At 34.4% G+C, this 18,513-nt stretch overlaps 1 protein-coding gene across 1 annotated transcript in view; it reads right to left on the bottom strand.

Moving 5' to 3' along the window:
• Positions 1-8,931: 8,931 nt before the first annotated feature.
• The window catches only part of LOC140447834 (uncharacterized), a 29,377-nt gene continuing 19,795 nt past the window's right edge, over positions 8,932-18,513 (bottom strand). Inside the window, exon 6 of the mRNA XM_072540722.1 lies at positions 8,932-14,860. Coding sequence (XP_072396823.1) covers positions 14,614-14,860 — 247 coding nt within the window. The 3' untranslated portion in view covers positions 8,932-14,613. The remainder of the gene's footprint in view (positions 14,861-18,513) is intronic.

The raw sequence follows: 18,513 nt of genomic DNA, 5'->3' as shown, positions 1-18,513 counted from the left end.
ACAAAAATATCAGTCTTTTTCAATTTTTCTTTTAATTAACGCACCTTTATTTTGTTGATAAAAACTACGTGTGAATAGGTTTTTACTTAACGTGAATACTTTAATTTAAAATTAAAATTGTCTTTAAGCACATATGCTTGGTTGTATAGAAACTGCCAATTGAAGTTGAAGTCAAAGTTTGTCCAATATACTAAAAAATTACTAAAAAATAGGAAAAATTTTTTCCTTACAAAGGGAAATTTCCCAGTTTATCCAATTTACGAAAATGACAGTTAAAATTTTGGTGAGAGCGTTTTTGGCAGTGTAAATTTTGGCGAATGCAAAACTTTTTACAAATTCGGCCAAACTGTTGCTAAGAAAATATATCGCGAATTTAAATAAAAACAAGTAAAATTAAACTATTAAATGCATAATTTTATTTTATCATATGGGTAACCAGGGGAATGGTGGCCTCTGGGGCAATATAAGCCACATCAAATGTCACGGTATAATTTATTCTTAGAGTAGGGAATTCTACTCGTCAAAGGAGAGGTAACGCGCCATCTAGCCTTCAAGCGAAAGTGAAGCCGATTTTACCCGGTCCGCCATTCGTTTGGTGCTCATTTTCGGATTGACACAACTCGTTTTGTTAATTATTTTTGTGCGATTTCTGAGTGAAAAGTAGCAATTTTTTTAACTCTTTAAAATGGTGATGTGTTCGGCTTACGGTTGTAAAAGCAACAACAGAAATAATGAAGTGGAAGTTACATTTCACGTGTAAATAAATATTTTTGTTATGAGTGCGTAGATGAAAATACACTAAATACTCCTTTATTCTTACATATTGCCTTTTAAACTGTTATTTATTTAAAAAACAACACCTTAATGTACTTAATTACATAACTAAAATTACATGTTTTAGTTATAAATTTCGAAAAATTCACATGTAAACTTAAAAACAGCATAAAGGAGCACCATTTTACCAGTGGTGTATGATTAAATTAATTTATAATGGGATTTATAAAATATATTATTGCAACTACGAAAATGAAATCTTTCTTCTTGTTTAAATGAATAAAAGTTAAAGGAATTTTCCGGTTGTGAAGCTACTATAAAATTTATACAAATTACAAATAATGTTTTTGATATTTTAAACAGTCGTTCAGTAAGAGCAAAACATTTTAAGAAAGCATTATGTGATAGCAATATAGAACAAACAAAAAAGTTTGTACAAGAGGTTATTACGTACTTCTCACATCTTAAATTTGATAATGGACAGTTACTAACCGATTCGGAAAAAAAAACTGGATTTTTGGGAGTTATCGTCTATTTAAAAAGTGCTCTTGGGTTGTACGACGACATTGTTGTTCAGAAAAAATTATTACATTACCTTCCTTTGTACAAAGTTAGTCAAGATCATGTTGAACTTTTTTTTTTAGTATAAGATCAAAAGGGTGATGGAATATTTCTACTGCCAGACAATTCACTGCTGCTTATAACAGGTTGTTAGTGCGTAGTGAAATTCAATCTGGTGGTTTATGAAATTGTGTTCCATTGGACGATATTCCTATTTTAAGTGGTTTATGTCGATTTAAAAAACTTGAGTTGAATATTTGTTCACCTGAAGCTCGATTATTAGAAACATTTTATGAACAATCTTTAGAAACTATTTGGAGCGAACATGACTACATAATGAATTCGACTGTAATTAGTGAGTGTTCCATTCAAATAATTACTTACATAGCAGATTTTGTAGCCCGAAAATTGCAAAGCACAATAAAATGTGTAGATTGTGTAGATGCATTGTCTGGAAGCAAATTAAATTATTTAAACTCATTAATTACAAAAAAAATCAAGGAAGATTAACATATACGTCCAAAGATGTGATTGCAATTTGCAAAACATCGGAACATTTTTTAAGAATAAACGAGCAAAATTTGGGAAAACCCAATTTTATCTCTATTCTAAAAAATAAAATCATGCTCAACTGCGTTCAATTTGAACAATATTTTTGCAATCTACAAGAACATATTTTAGGGCGTGCTTCAAATCATATATATTTTTTAATTGAAGCAATAATGGATAAATATTTAAATATAAGATTACATTTTATAACAAAAAAACAAAATGAATTTGATAATATTATTCGAAATAAATATAACAAATGAATACTGTTCAGTAGACAATAAATTGATAATTCAAAAAGTTGTTTGCTTCTATCACATCCCCTAATCCCTAATCCTGGTTTATTTCGACCTATGTATAAAAGTTCGACAAATTAAAAAAACTGTCATTTTTTAAATCTTTTGTGTACGTCTTGCATAATGTTATGAAAAATTAATAAAAATAGAAAATTAAACTAAAATTATGATTACTATTATTTGGAATTTAATGATGTAGTTTTATATTGTTCTTATTGGCCTAGGTGATACGCCACTGGTACACGTGTTTGGTGCTCACTCGACTTCACTGTTGTTATCGTTGCGGTCACTCCTTTGACGAGTAGAATTCCCTACTCTAAGAATTTATTTAACGAAAGCAACCAGTGGCGCTTTCTACTAATGGGTAGCTTAACTGTTCGACAAGTAAGTTTAATTGTTGTGTCTTAGTCAATTTTCGGGTTTGAAATTTAATTTATGGTTTTGGATTTCTTTAAACCCATTAACATCATCATCATCATTTGGCTCTACAACTCTATGTGAGTCTTGGCCGCGTTTACTATTTCCCTCCATTGTTGTCGGTCCTAAGCAGCTATTTCCCATTGTTATATTCCCATTTTGCGTAGATCACTGGCTACTGCGTCCGTCCATCTCTTTCTTGGCGACCAACTGACCTTCTGCCATCGGGCCTTTCCCAGAATGTGGCGTTTAGGAGTCTTTCGTCACTCGATCTTAGTACGTGGGCCACCCATCTTATTCGGTTTGCTTTTATATAGCGTACTATGTTTTCATCTCCATATACTGTCTGGAGTTCATCATTGTGTCTTCTTCTGCATTCTCCTGTTGTCTCTTCTCTGCAAGGCCCATAGATAGTCCGCAGTATCTTTCTTTCCAGTACCAGTAATTTTGTCGTTTCCCGCTGGTTCAAAGTCCATGTCTCGCTTCCATACGTTATTGTGGGACGAATTATAGTCTTGTACACTCTTATTTTTGCTGGTATTGAGAGTATTTTTGATTTAAGTACGGTCATTAATGAGTAATATGCCCTGTTTCCTGCAATGATCCTGGCTGCCAAGTCCTTTTCATATTTATTTTCAGATGTTATGATCGCTCCCAAATATTGTAAAAAACAGAAAAACGAGTTATCTAGGACATATTTACAGAGGAGAAAAATACAACTTCCTACGACTTATAATGGAAGGGAAAGTGGAAGGAAGCAGAGGTCCAGGAAGAAGAAAATGCTCCTGGTTAAAGAATGTAGGAGACTGGACAGGCATGGACACATATTCGATAATATGTGAACAGCTAAAAGAACAGCTCAAGATAGAGAGCAATTTGCTGTAGTTATAGCCAACCTTCAGTAATGGAGAAGGCACCTTAAGAAGAAGATGATCGCTCCCAAGTACTTGATTTCTTTGACGACTTCAAAGTTGTATTCATTGATTGTTACGTTTTGTCTAACCCTTGGTCTTGGGTTCTTTGTAACCACCATGTACTTGGTCTTGTCCTCATTGACCTTCAGACCAACTTCCTTGGCTCCGTTTTCGAATAGGGTGCAATCTTCTTTTGCATCTTTGGTGGATTGTGCAATTGTGTTCATGTCATCCGCAAACGCCAATAGTATTTTTGATCCTTGAGCGGCAAAACCCGTTTGTCAGTTGTGGTTGAGCTTTCCTTACTGCATGTTCCAGTGCAAAATTAAATAGTAGGGGTGCGAGAGGATCTCCTTGTCTAAGCCCGGTGTCAATGAGGAATCCCTCCGCGTGGTGCTGCCAATTCTGATCCGTGCGGAAGCGTTCTCTGTGCTAATCGTACCAGCTTTCCAGGTACTCCCATTTCTACCATGGTCTCCCTCAATGCTTCTCTGAAACAGAATCGTAAGCTTGTTTAAAGTCCACGAAGGTTTGGTGTACATCGCGGTTGAATTCCCAGTTTTTTTCCAACACCTGGTGTGGGACGAGTATCTGGTCTATGGTCGACCTTTCCGGTCTGAATCCGCTTTGATAGTCGTCCATTATTTCCACTGCGTATGGAGTTAGCCTTCTAGACATTATTATGGATATATTTTTGTACGTTGTATTGATTAACCATATTCCTCTATAGTTCCGACATGTTTGTTTGTCTCCCTTCTTGTGGATAGGTACTATATGGCTTTCATGATAGTGTTTCGGTATTTCTTCTCTTTCCCAGACTTCTCTTATAAGATGATATATCTCAAGGTGGAGCTTTTCTCCCCCTTTTTTTAGTATTTCCGCTTGTATGCCGTCTGGGCCTCGGGTTTTTTAGGGACGAAATTGCGGACTTTACTTCAGCTAGTGTGGGCCCTGGTATTTCAGGTTACCTGTTAACTGATACTGTCTTTGTTGCCCTGTCATTGTGGGTTTTTTTTGTGTATTTAGGAGTTGCTCAAAATACTTTCTCCATTGGCAGCTTATCTTCTCGTCGTCTGTGAGCAATTGTCCTGCATCGTCTTGTATAAATCTTGGGCTGTTGGTCGTGTTGCCCTTCATTGTTTTTGGGTCCTTACGGTATACTGTTTCTTTTTTCTTCTCAAAAGTCTTCTCGTTTGAGTCCTTGCTCTGTTGTAGTCTTCCCTGTTCTCATCTGTAGGGCGTGTTAGTAACTCTAGCCGCTTAATTGCTTTCTGATGCAAGCTTTGTTCGCACTCCTAGTCAAACCACTGGTTTTTCTTCTTGTTATTCCTGTTTTTTCCTATAGTTTCCGCTGCGGCACTTTTTATGGCGTTCGTTATATTTTGCCATTTCTGGTCTATGGTCAATTCTGGCGTTGATGTTTCTTCTTCTTCCAGTGTCTGCAATTTGTTTTGGATCCGTGCCTGATATTGGCGTTCATTATCAGGTAAATCGAGCCTTGAAATGTCCCATCTGTTTCCTTGTTGGCGTTGCTTTGGCTGTCTCGTCTTTAGCCTTGTTCTTATTTTTGTTCTGACCAGGAAGTGGTCAGACTCACTTTCTCATTAACCCATTAACAGTACTTCTTTATTGATCAATAGATTTTGTAAAAAAGAATCGTAAGTAGCATTTTGCGTAATGTAATTGTTTATTAAGGTTAAGGAAAACATCGATGGGAAAACATCTGCATTTTGGGGTTATAGTGGACTGTCATTCTGGGAAAAAAATCTTTTATTCTCAAACATGAAATAGGGTGTCCTCATTAAAGTAATGATTTTTTCAGATGCCAAGGGCCCATAAATAATTAACTTCACCCCATTCAAAAATGTCTTTCAAGAAAAGGCTAATAAAAAATTATTAGCCCAACAAAGAAAAGCACAACAGGACTATAAAAGGAAAGTTTTTTTCTGACCGCATAATTGGTGCTCAAGGAAGTCACAAAGTTGTTGATAGGTGAGTGAAGTTACCTAGCGCAAAGGTAAATAAGAAAACTTCTTCTTCATATTGTGCCGTCTTCTCACGAAGGTTGCCGATCACTTCTTTAAACACTTCCCTATCTTTTGCAACGTGAAATATCTGTTCAACACTGAGGTAAGACTGACTCTGATATTGCCCAACCAAGATTTCTTCTTTCTTTCCAAGCCTTTTCTTCCGTCTACTCTTCCTTTTGTGAAGACGTGCAGACGATGTTTTTGTTATTTTAATTATTGTGTTCATAAGCTTTCTGCCATGTCCAACTCGTCTTAACACTTCTTCGTTTGAGACTTTTGCAGTCAAAGGAATTTTCAGAATATGCCTATATAGCCACATTTCGAATGCCTCCAATTTTTTACGGATTAGGCTTTCAGAGTCCAAGCTTCTACCCCATATTATAGCAGTTGTGAACATATAGATAAAATTCGACGAACCTCAATCTGATAACCGTACTCAATTTCTTATTTGTAAACATTGACTTGTATTTTATAAATCCTTTTCGAGCTATTTCAATTCTGACCTTTATCTCCTATTCTTGATCTAACTGTGAGTTTATAATTGCTCCCAGATATTTATACTTGTCGACTCTCTCTAACAGTTTACCCTCCAATGTCAGATGTATGTTGTCAACAGGGGTTTTCGAAATCACCATGTATTTGGTTTTATCTATATTCATTTTAAAGAATTTGTAAATCTTCTATATTTTCTGCCATGATGGCGGTATCGTCTGCAAATCTTATGTTATTAATGATGCTCCCTTCAATCCTTACACCTTCAGTTCTTTCCCATAGTACCTCCTGAAATATTAGTTTGAAGTACACGTTAAATTGTTGTGGCGACAGCACACTTCCCTGTCTGACTCCTCTTTTGAATTTCTACTTGGTTTGTCTCACTGTCTTCCACCCTTACGACCGCTGGTTGATTGAAGTACAGATTTTTGATTAAATTAAAATCCTTGGAATCTAGGTGTATATGTTTCATTGCATGTATGAGTTTACCATGTTGAACTCCGTCAAACGCTTTTTGAAAATCTATATAACATATGAATACGTTTTTATTATATTCCCTTCATTTTTGTAATATTACCGTCATTGCGCATTATGCCTCTCTTGTTCCCATTCCACCTCTAAATTCAAACTGTGTAAGGGTAAAAAGATTTTAACCATTCTTCAGGAATTTGACCGTCGTTGTAGATTTTATTAAATAATTTAGTTAGAGACTTAATATTTTCGTCATTCAGAATTTTTAGTATATCTACTGCAATTTCATCAGGACTTGTCGCTTTACCACTTGAGTTTTTAATTGCCTGTTTCACCTCTGATATTAGAATTTGTATATTTTCGTCAGTTGGTAATATTTTTTTTTTCTTCTGATAATTGGAGATCTCTTGGAGTTTCTTATGACTTGTGGTATTCTCTTCTGTGTAAAATGTCGTGTTTCATATTAAATTCTTCTATTTCTTTGCAATTTCCATCCATCCAGCATTCTTAAGCTTGATTGAACAGCGTTTCTACTGGTTTCTTCATTTGCTTATATTTTTCTTTATTTGCATTTCTGTATTTTCAGTTTTTCTTCTATGAGCTGTATAATATCCGGTGCCATCCAGTCTTTTTTGGTACTTGGTTCGCCCACAAACGTTTCGCCACTGTTAATATCTTTTTTTGAAGCTTCTGTGAATGCTGGTGCAATTGCTTCGTTTATTTATTGTTGACATTTTTCACCCTCAAGCTTTGACAAATCTAGTCTCAATTTTACTTTTTTTTTGTTGTTTTCTCAATTTAATGTTAACGTTGGCAAGAGGTAAATTAGATTATTTTCATTATCTTCTAGTGCACTCTATGTATAAAGTCTCCTTGGTGGTAATTGATAACAGGTGTTTGTGATGACTAGTTCTTTCTCTTGACAATATTGTACTAATCGGTCTCCTCGTTTGTTTCTTAATCCTAGACCATAATTCCCTACAATATCTTCTACTTTCCCTTTACCGACTATGGCGATAAAGTCGCCCATTATTATGTTGAGTTCATGTTTTTCGTTAGATGTTGTTAATCTGAAAAGAATAAATCTATATCATTATTATTCTTTCATTATAGGGAATTAAGTTAGAGACATACGGTTGTAGTGTTTTTTTAATCATGATTCCTACACCATTTTTGTGATCATCAGTGCTGCTACCCGAGTAATAAAGAACAATGTTATGATGACATTGTCCAGCACTGTGCCATCTTACTTCGCTGAGGCCAAATATCTCTGTTTCAAGTCTGCTCATTTCTAGTGCTACTGCTGCGAGTTGTCCAGTTTTATATATGTTCGCACATTCCACGTTGCAATACGATTTATATTTATTTTGTTTTTTGGCCCGAAGATTCTTCGCACCCCTGTCCCATTTAAGAGACGCCAGGTACTCGGGGTCGTTTTACCGGGGACTCTCCATTAGTGATTTTTCTTGAGATATCGTTAGAGATCTTTAAGGCAGTGGTTTCTCCTTGCCTTCTGCCGTTGATCATTTATGGTTCATCCGCCTTTGAGACCGCTTTGTCAATCTCAGCACACGAGAATGCCTTTTCACTTGCCAGCTCATCCGGCCGAAGCCGTTGACAGCAGTAGGGTTGCTCAGGTTACCAGAGTTCACCCGTATGACCATGATTATACTTCTTGGAGGTGAGGATAGGAATTGGGTAGGAGAGGCTAGAGGTGCTATCTGGAAGCAACACCTTATGATGCGAATCACTACCCCATTTGAACTCTAAGAGGGTTCAAATGGGTTAACCCTCTTAGGGTTCAAGAGGGTAATATAAGAAAACTTATAGGGAAATAACTTCAGAACATGAAAACAATAATGATGAATAAGTATAAGGACAAAGGTGCAAACGGGAGTGACATATGTTTAATGTGCGGGACTTGAGCTTATAAGGCGTGTACCGACACCGAAAGGAAAGTATATAAAAATCTTTACATATTCAACAGCAATATGATTTTGAACAAACAACTGAGTTCTAAGGGTTTATAAAAATTTATTAAAAATAATTTAGAAGACTGTCCGTCGTGCATGAACTTGGCTCTTAGAATATAAAATCGTAGGAAATATACTTGCTGTTGAACGTGTTGGTCAAAATGAAAGAATTTGTGATTTGCTTTAACAAAGAAAACAGTTTTAATTTACACAAAAAAGGTTTTCTGGCAAAACCAGATTACTTTGTGACATTTGACCTACTCAATGGTCGAAATAGATCAGACATGATCTGAAAATTTTTGGAATTCCATCTGTCTGGTTTCAATTTGGGACTTTTTCTATTCTAGCTTCTTTTATTAAGAGACAGATGACATGTGACAGATTCAAATTCGTCGAAAAGTCTACCACATGCTCTTTGCACATTTTGATTGTAAATAAAATAGACAAGTTATACATCATTGATTTATTACTGACAATTACTGGTTTAATAAAAATAAGCTTAGAACTACTTAAAGCTATGGATATGACAATAAATTAATTGGAAATACAGCGAAATAAAACTAAAAACTAAAAGTATCTGTACATGATATTCAAGTTTATTGAGCAATTGTTAAGATGTTAATTGGAATAAAATCGTTTTATTTTGCCAATTTTTGCAACCAAATTAAAAACATTCTGGGCTCTAATAAAAATTTTAATATAATCCTTATGTATAAAAAGGAAAACAATATTTTTATTTTATGAAAAGTAAACAAAATATTATCTGTTTTTCTCTACATAAAAATCAATATATTTACGATTTGCCTTAATATTTGTCGCATTTACAGCACATAGCGTTTATTTTCACATTTATAACAGTGGAGTAGAGTCTTGGACTTTGACTAAGGCAACAATAAAGAGGCTGGAAGAATTCGAGATATGGACTTAAAGAAGAATTCTTAAAATTTCCAATGATTACCAGCATGATTGCCAACATTCAATAACATAATAGTTTACATAAATAAGAAGGGTACAGTAGCAGAAGAGAGGAGATAAGATTCGATTCATCCCTGGCCACATAGTAAATTTCGTACAAGCTTGAACCTCTAACAGAACAAATATGTAATGTTTTAGTTAGTTGTGCGCGAGTTTGTCGAGATTATCATTATATTAGTATGTTAAAGGGGTTAAATAACCGAGCTCGTCTCGTACCTTAATTCATTTAATTTACTAAAAGTTAATCTTTCTTTGATAGTAAAGTTCAAGTTTTTCTGTTTCTTTGATCACAAATTAGTACATTAATTTGAAATCTCACTTTAATCTTAATATCCTGAATTTGTATAGTTTCACCTTGTATAATTATGAAACATATCGATTAGTAGCTTAATTACAGTTTGTTCAACTTCCTGCAAACTATAGATTGCCTAATATGCCTGCAATAATTTCCTCGGTTCAAATTATATTTGCCAGCTTTCAAAAGTCAAAGGTTTTTTGTCTATTCAGAGGGTAATACACTTATTTGCAGAATCGTAACATTTTAGTGAGATTATAAATATAGCTTCGGGACTAGTTTGGGACGCAGTCTATTATAAATTTTTACCTCAACAACAACTACAGTGTAATAATTCAGTAGCTGTCAATAAAACTGTATTTTAATCCAAGACTTCAACATTTTATTTTATCATCGTGGTTCGAGAAGAATCGGACAAAGGGAATTAGAAACAATACGAACTTATAATTACATTCGAATTTGTCCATTGTTCACTGTTCCATGTTTACTTTACTTCAAAGTAAACTACTTTTATTGCTAAATAAAATGAGTTTGCAAATATTGTAAGTTTAATTGAGCCGGTGAAAATAAAAGTGGCATAAGTCAATTTAATGCATGCCTCAGGAATATTCTCTCTCTCTTCAATAGCGCTACAGCCCAAATCGAACTTTGGCCTCCTACAAACTATGCCTCCAACCTTGCCAGTTCCGCGCCGATCAGGAATACATTCGTTTGAAAAAATTAAATAAAACTATATTGCAATACAAATAACTGAAACATGTCGACGTTTAAGTCGTCAATCTCATCTAGAAACATGAATTCTACATCTTTCATATACAATACAAAAATTGGGCTATATTGACTTAGTCACTTTCACTAACATGTGCAAGGTAAATGCAGTCATAATAACTTGATTCTAGAAAAGCAATGAATTGTATTGAACATTTAACGTGAATATTGTTACATTATTTGCACGTTGAATACATTGCATTCATTTTTGGTTTTCTAAAAGTTTTCTGTTACTGGCTTGCGCCACGTAGCTATTCATTACCTTCCTCTCCCCCTTCATTATTAGGTTCATTGATTTCCTATTCATGGTATGGTAAAGGTCCAATATTATCTTCAACATCATTTGCCCCAACTTTTTTAACCCTTTTTTAACTCCCCAACACGTCTCTGATGGATAAATTTTTTTGTATTGCATATTCTTAAAAGCTACGGGTATTCCTTTTTTTTTTCAGTTTTATATTTAGGACAATAAACTCCATCATATTCTACAATGTTTCTTTGTACATTATATTATAAGGATTATCGTTTGGCAGTCTGGCCCATTTAATTCTTAACCCGTTCTCAGTATTGTTGTCAGTGTTTTTCTTCCTCTTGCCCATATTTCTGTCTAAATTATGAAATAAAAAATCTTTATTTATAATACTTCTACATTTTTCCATAATTTAATGCCATCCTTCTGGAACATAGATGACCTTTCTTTTCGCTGCTGATTCTACACTGCCAAAAACAGCGTCGTTTGGCAAATATGAATGGCCTAGAACCCAAAAAACTTTTGATCTATGACATGGATGTTAGTCTCATCAAATTAACTTTAAATAAACTTGCGATTTTTATCTCCACAGGTATAGCTGTAAACCGTTATTTGTTTTTTATTGTTTCCATTGAGTGCTTTATTAGACATGAAGAAATTTCGTGAGCCTCTTCCGGTTGTGGTTTCATTCCACACATAAAAATATCCAGAATCTTCCTCAAAATCATATACTCAAAAAATTTAGCAGTAGAGGTTTCGGTTATAGTAAGCATCTGAAACTGTTAATACTGGAAAGGGCAAAGTTTTTTGCAAATCCATAGTGCAAGGATAACTTTCTTGACTGTTTCTGGAAATTTTTTCATCATCTTTCATGAAATCTCTAACTAATTCAACCTTCCTTAGGTGAAGCTCATGATCTCTTTCAAGTATTCCATCTTTTTGGCTCAAATCAGAGAGATATTTTATTTTTGTATTTATCGCAACATTTACATCTTTCTTAGGAATGTAAAAAATGCAAGTTGAATTTTTTTTAAACGTGTATCTATAAAAGTGATCCTTACCTGGACGTCTTTAATCTTCAGACATTAAACTTAACTTAACATTTTACAACATAGATTGCGTATATTTTTCGTAGGTTCAATGAGTTTCGTATGGGTATTTCCTGTTAGGTTATGTTTCCTCTTGTAATGGCTTAGATATGAAGGGAATAAGGGTGGTGAAAAATCTAATGTCAGCAACTATAGACCTATTGCCTTACTACCGGTCCTATCCAAAATTATTGAGAGACTTATAAAAACCCGACTTATGTCCTTTCTCGTTGAAAACAACATTTTATCACAAAGTCAGTTCGGCTTTTTATCTAATAAATGTATCAGCGATGCTATGTTTTCTGTACTACATGAGGTCTATCAAGTACTAAACAATAATCTTTATACTGCCACTGTTTTTTGTGACTATGCTAAAGCTTTTGTGTAAATCACATTTTGATAAAAAAACTAAATTTCTACGGAATTCGAGGTATTTTGAACTGGTTCCAATCTTACTTGAGGAATAGGAAACAACTAGTTAGAGCAAATGATACTGATTCTAGTCACAAAAGCATTGTATGTGGAGTACCACAAGGTTCAGTACTGGGTCCTCTAGTTTTCCTTATCTTTATAAATGACATCACTATTATCCTATAAAGGAGCTCTTCAACCCTTGCTTCTTAATAACAGTCAGATCAGTATCGTTGATTTTGTAAAATTTCTTGGTATTTTTATAGACAGCAACCTTAAATGGTCCCTTTATATCGATTTGTTAAGTAAGAAACTAGCCTCAGCCTGCTATGAAATAAGATCTGTTTCGAAGGAAATTAATTTAGCATCTTCCAAAATAACATATTTTTCTTTGTTCGAGTGTCATCTTTGATATGGCCTCTTTTTGGGGTCATAGTACAGCTACCCAATCTGAAGTTATTTTTAAACTAAAAAAAAATACAGTATCTTTTTGGCCTCAGTAGAATAACACATTTCAGAAGCTACTTAAAAAATCACGGGATTTTAACTCTTCCCTCTTTATATATTCTAGAAACTGTTTGCTTAATTCGTAAACACCTACATGTTTTTCCAGTAACACCTAATCATGACTACTCCACCAGAAATTCAAGCTTTGATGTGTATTTACCGATCCCGTCCACTGAGTTAGTAAAGAAATCTATATTATATTCGGCAAAAAAATTATACAACCATCTCCTTTTGCAACTTCTTTCCTTAAGTTCTGTAAATTGACAAAAGCCTATCTATATGAAAGACCATATTATTCGGTGGAAGAGTTTCTTAACGAATAACTAAGAAATTACAGTACGTTTAGGTACAAGCAACTAAAGTAGTTTTATATATATTTGGGTATCACATGCAGCAACATTCGTAAACTAGTTCGTAAGGATTTATTATGCAATTTGCAATTTAGTTAAGTTTTGCAATGAATTGTATATTTTATTATCTTTTATTTTGTGATTCTGTGATATTGACGATTTATGTACTTTAAGTAAATTTTAATTGTTATTGTTATTTTGTTTGACTTTTTGTAAGCTTTATCGATAAAATTGTACAATTTTCAGTGAAAATAAAGCATATTTCTATTTTATATCGCCTTCTGGTATTTTACGTGTAGGACAGTCTTTTAATGTTCTCAAGTCGTCTCCTGGAGACCTACCTAGTCTTAAAGCGCGAGAAACTCGTCTTTGACACATTTTAAGCTTGCTTCGCTATAGTTTCCTTATGTTGAGAAGAATTTTGAAGTCTTTTCCTACTTTTATTCTTGTTGAAAGCCCTCTTTCTCTTTGTGTATCATCAGCAAATAAGTGCAGATGTACATACTCGTCTTCTAAACTAGAAGAATACGTTACAAGGCCGTTTAGTGCAGAAGAATTACGAAAGTATTTTAAATTATTAGGCCTAGGCCTGGGTTGGTTAGGATGGAAGTCAGGATCTCTATCTACATCATCCACAAATTCAGATGAATCTGAGTGTTCATGGTCACTTAAACATTCAAATCTTAATTATGAATTATTGTAGTCTCAAAATAAACAGTATTAAATGCAATAACTGAATAGATGACACTAAGTTTTTCAGTCATTAATGATCGAAACTGCACTTAACTGGTGCTTACACAACAACAAACAGTGACTAACTTCAGTTTAATTCTCAACAAAACAAATGTTTTGCAGGGAAAGGAAACTAGTGCTGCTCCTAGTGGCGAATTCATGTATTAATGACTAAAGCCACGTTTATTCTAAATAGTACTATGAAAAAAGATTTAAGAAATGAACTTAACTCATTTTTTTTTTCAAATTGTATGACTTATGCTACTTTCATTCTTACCGGCTCAATTTTTCTCGGAATAAAAATGTTCCTCGGCAAAATAAGGATGGAAACAACTCATCCTCTAAACAATAACGAGTTTAAATCCGTTTAAATAAATGTGCGATTTGCAATGGGGACCAGAAGAATTTGGTAAGTCATAAATATTATCTTTTGTATTGATTCCACTGCTGTAACTCCCAGTTATAGGAATGAGTGCATTTATGTTTGATTAAAAAAATAGAATAAATAAAAGAATAGACTGGTGGCCTTGGCAAGTTGTGCAGTTACATTATAGAAATTTATCATTTTTCTTACTCTTAGGAAGAGTAGGTACTGCTGTAGGTATAATTGCGACTGTATAATATTGAACCTCTGTTCATGCCGCACAAAAAAAGTTGTAAGAAAATATACGTATAGGTAATGTGCAAAAATTGCAATTAAAAACAGTTGTTAGTACTCATATTAAATAAATTTATCGCCTTGGAACTTCTCACTAAATGCTTAAATATGGCCCCTCTGGTAGGGATCATATGTCGTCAGATATTTATCAGCTGTGATTATTCTAGAACCATCCAGAACGGATAAATGTCTATTATCGTTGACGTTAACATTAGTAATGAGTCTGTTATCTTGTGTTATCAGTCTGTTATCGTTGGTAATCAACCGAGTGTTATCGTTTACCAACAGCCTTAGAGAGGTGGGCTCCGAAACGTTGACCAAAAGTCTCGTTCCTTCATTGGTGATCAATCTAAAACAAACAAAAAAGTATTAAGTTGGCAACGATGACTGTAAAACTTCGAGCAATGTATAGCTGGTTTCAAATGCAGTGGCAAGGAGTTCCACGAAATATTTTATCGCGTAGACAGTTATGTAGTGGCGTCGCAATATTAAACAATTTGAGAAGAATATTTTATATTTGAAACCGCAAAATATTACATTACTCACTTAAATAATAAATGAATTTTGTTTGACAAATACTGTAATAATATAGTTACTAATGACATACAAAGAACCGATAAAAATTATTTTCGAGAATTTCGAACCACTGGATTTAACATTTCTAGGGCACCGTGGGGTCATACAGACCCTAGCTACTACATAAATCATAATATTTCGAAAATCTAACGAGACACGAGCATGTCCCTCAATGTAAATTCTAGTTAGTATGTCCTTGACTAATAACTCTTAGCGTTTCATTCAAATTTAGTTTATAGTCAACCACTAAGTAAAGTTTGTTCGGGGTAGGTCTGACCCCAAGATGCCTTGCGTGTTACACTTTTTGTGCGATATAGATTTTTATATTGCTGCAATTTTCTGAACTTGGTAAGTTGGAAATTATTGTTTGTTAGATAGCGTAAATATATACATACATTTGTCGTTTTATTGTAGCATACAAATGGCTTCCAAACATCCTTAAGTGAACAAGAGCAACAAGAAGAAGAAATATACAAATTCTTTTTAGAGAAAGATGAAAATGTTATCTCATACCAAACTGATTCAGAAACAGATCCAGAATCAGATTATCTGGAAGAACAGGAAGTGTCGGAGAGTGAGAAGAGCGACACAAATTCATCAGTTGACAAACAGGTTTCTACTAGTCTATTAAAAATTATAAAAGGTAAATCTAACTTTATGTGGACTGTGCAAAAACCCAGAAAGTAGAGGAAGACGTCTACAAAAAAAATACACTGCAGTGCAGAATTAACCGGACACTTAGATTTTCATGTATTTTTTCGTTTTTAGATAAAACTTATTTCATTTTTTTTAATTTTATTTTTTTTTGTTTGAACCTGTGTGGATGATTTTTGTGAACAAAAAACAGTTCAACTTAGACTTTTGTTATTAATGTGAAATAGTCCCAAATTAAACAGCATTATTTTAAGTTTATTTTGGTATTTTAAGTGTTTACAAGTTTGGCTCTAGTTTTTTTTTCTTCTTTTCAAAATTTCTTCTTCTTCTTCTTCTTTTTATATAGACATGACTCTGTCTGTTTTTCAATGTGCCTCCAGTAAGTTGTAATTCCATCGTTTGCGTGGTCTTCCTACTGATCTTCTTCCTATTGGGGAACCGTCTCTTGCCGTCTTTACTACTCTATTTGTTGTCATTCGGCTTATATGATCGTTCCATTCTACTCTTCTATTTCTTACATTTCATTTTCTTCTATTCAGTTTTTGATGTTCTCCACCTTGCATCTATGTCGTATATCTGTACTTCTACCAGTACTAGTGTCTTACCATCAATTTTTCTAGGTGTTTTCATCTCTGCTGTTTCTAACATCCTTTTTGTTCTCTCTGTGTCAGGTCTTGTTTCTGCCGCGTATGTTATTATTGGTCTGATGACTGTTTTGTAAATTCTGCCTTTCGTTTCTTTCCCGATATTTTTATTTCTCCATATTGTTTCGTTTAGGCAGCCTGCGGCTCTGTTTGCTCTATTCACTTGATCTTCCACTTCGGCTTCGAGCTTTCCGTAGCTAGATAATGTGATGCCTAGATATTTAAACTCCATCACTTGTTCTATTATCTGACCTTCCAGCTCCAATTTACATCTTAGTAAATTTGCTGAAATAACCATGCATTTTGTCTTTGTTGGAGAAATTAACATGTTAAATTTTCTGGCGGTTATATTAAATTGGTGCAGCATACGCAGTAGTATTGAGTCGTCTGCTTTTCAAAATTTGTAGTAAAGAAATGATGACACCAAAAGAAGTAGCACAGGCTGTTGCTTTATAAGATGAAAGGCGGAGCATTCATCACATCGTAAATGCTTTAGGAATTTCTCGAAGTACATGTTTGATGCAATACAAAGATTTCGGAAAAAAGACAATACGCTAGGAGACCAGGTGAAGGTAGACAAAGAATCATAAGTCAAGTTGAAGATCCCTTTATTAGATTGCATGCGTTACGCGATCGCCCATTATCAGCACCAGTACTTGTTCAAAGATTAAATGATATCGATAGAAACACAGTTTCCGTTTATACCGTTCGAAGACGTTTAAATGTCCCGTGACAGAATATCTGTCACGGGACCTCTATTAAAAGCAGATCATCGGAGGTAACGTTTACACTTCGCTGTCGAACATCTTAATTGGGGTGTTGAAGAATGGGGTGCGGTGCTCTTTACGGATGAATCAAGATGTAACAGATACTCATCAAATGGACGGCCTAGGAATTGGAGAAGAGCTGGTGAACGTTATCATCAATGTTATACTCCCAGAGTTCATAAATCCGTGAAATAGTTTCGAAACACAATTCAGATTTCTGCCTTAATCTGAGCCTTCTAAAAATTGCAAGGCAAAGCAGACGTTGATAAAGAATAGAGACATGGGGAATCTAAAATTTGCATTCCACGACATGTCTCCTCAACTAAGCAGAAATCATTAGCGAATTGGTTTCTTGTACTGATACAGAGTAGATCCGAATAAAATGAAAAAGATAGTCAAGTTTTGATTTCACGTACAAAGCGTCTATGTATCTGTTCATACGTATTTCGCCTTAATAAGGCTCATCAGAACAGCTATTCATAGGCGTTCTCAACGTGAAAAATAAATCTTTCCTGTCTTTAAGAAGCAACACTAAAATGGCTTCGAAACGGACGCAATAGCGACATCTGATAATAAATCCGTAAAATAGTTTCGAAACACAATTCGATTCCCAGAGTTCAATTTGGTGAAGTTGGTATATTGTTATGGGCAGCCATTTCCCTAGAGGCTTATACAGAATTTGTTACAATACGAGGGGACAACTTGAGCTAAAAGGTATATTGAACAATGTTTGGAAGATTATGTAGTTCTCTTTGTCGCATTTGTTGCAGGAAACTTTCGTCTAATGCAAGATAATGCTCGTCCGCATATTACAAGAATAACACGGGATTAGTTGGACGGAATTGGGATTCCGTTATTACAAAGAGTCCAGACTTAATCCAATAGAGCATGCATAAGATATTCTGGGACGATGTATTCGATGTAACCATGTTGAGTTTCAAATCATTAAGACTTTGAGCAAGCAGTTCGTGACGAATAGGAGCAAATCCCTTAGCAATAATTTGTCACCTTAATCCAAAGTATGCCTGATCGGATGAGAACCGTAATTAGGGCGTGGTAATACACCCTATTAAACATCGTTTTTCATTACTATGGTTTTTCAATTAGGAACATGCTCAACTTTTTTAAACGTCAGTTTTTAGAAAAAATCTTGGTGTACGGTTAATTATGCACTCCAGTGTATATTATCATTTATGCAAGGTCCAAAAGCAGAGACGTACTTTTATCGTATTACTCTTTTTTATGGAGTAAATAAGTCAGTTCATCTCAACGTTGAGGAATTATGGTCGAAAAAATATAGAATGTCGTTATATAGACCAACAATGTCAATGAAACGGTTTAAACACTTATCTTCTTGCTTC

The sequence above is a fragment of the Diabrotica undecimpunctata genome, chromosome 8, assembly GCF_040954645.1.
Source record: "Diabrotica undecimpunctata isolate CICGRU chromosome 8, icDiaUnde3, whole genome shotgun sequence".
Classification (NCBI taxonomy): Eukaryota; Metazoa; Arthropoda; class Insecta; order Coleoptera; family Chrysomelidae; genus Diabrotica; species Diabrotica undecimpunctata.
The sequence above is the reverse complement of the archived record's forward strand: the minus strand, read 5'-3'. Positions and strand labels throughout refer to the sequence as shown.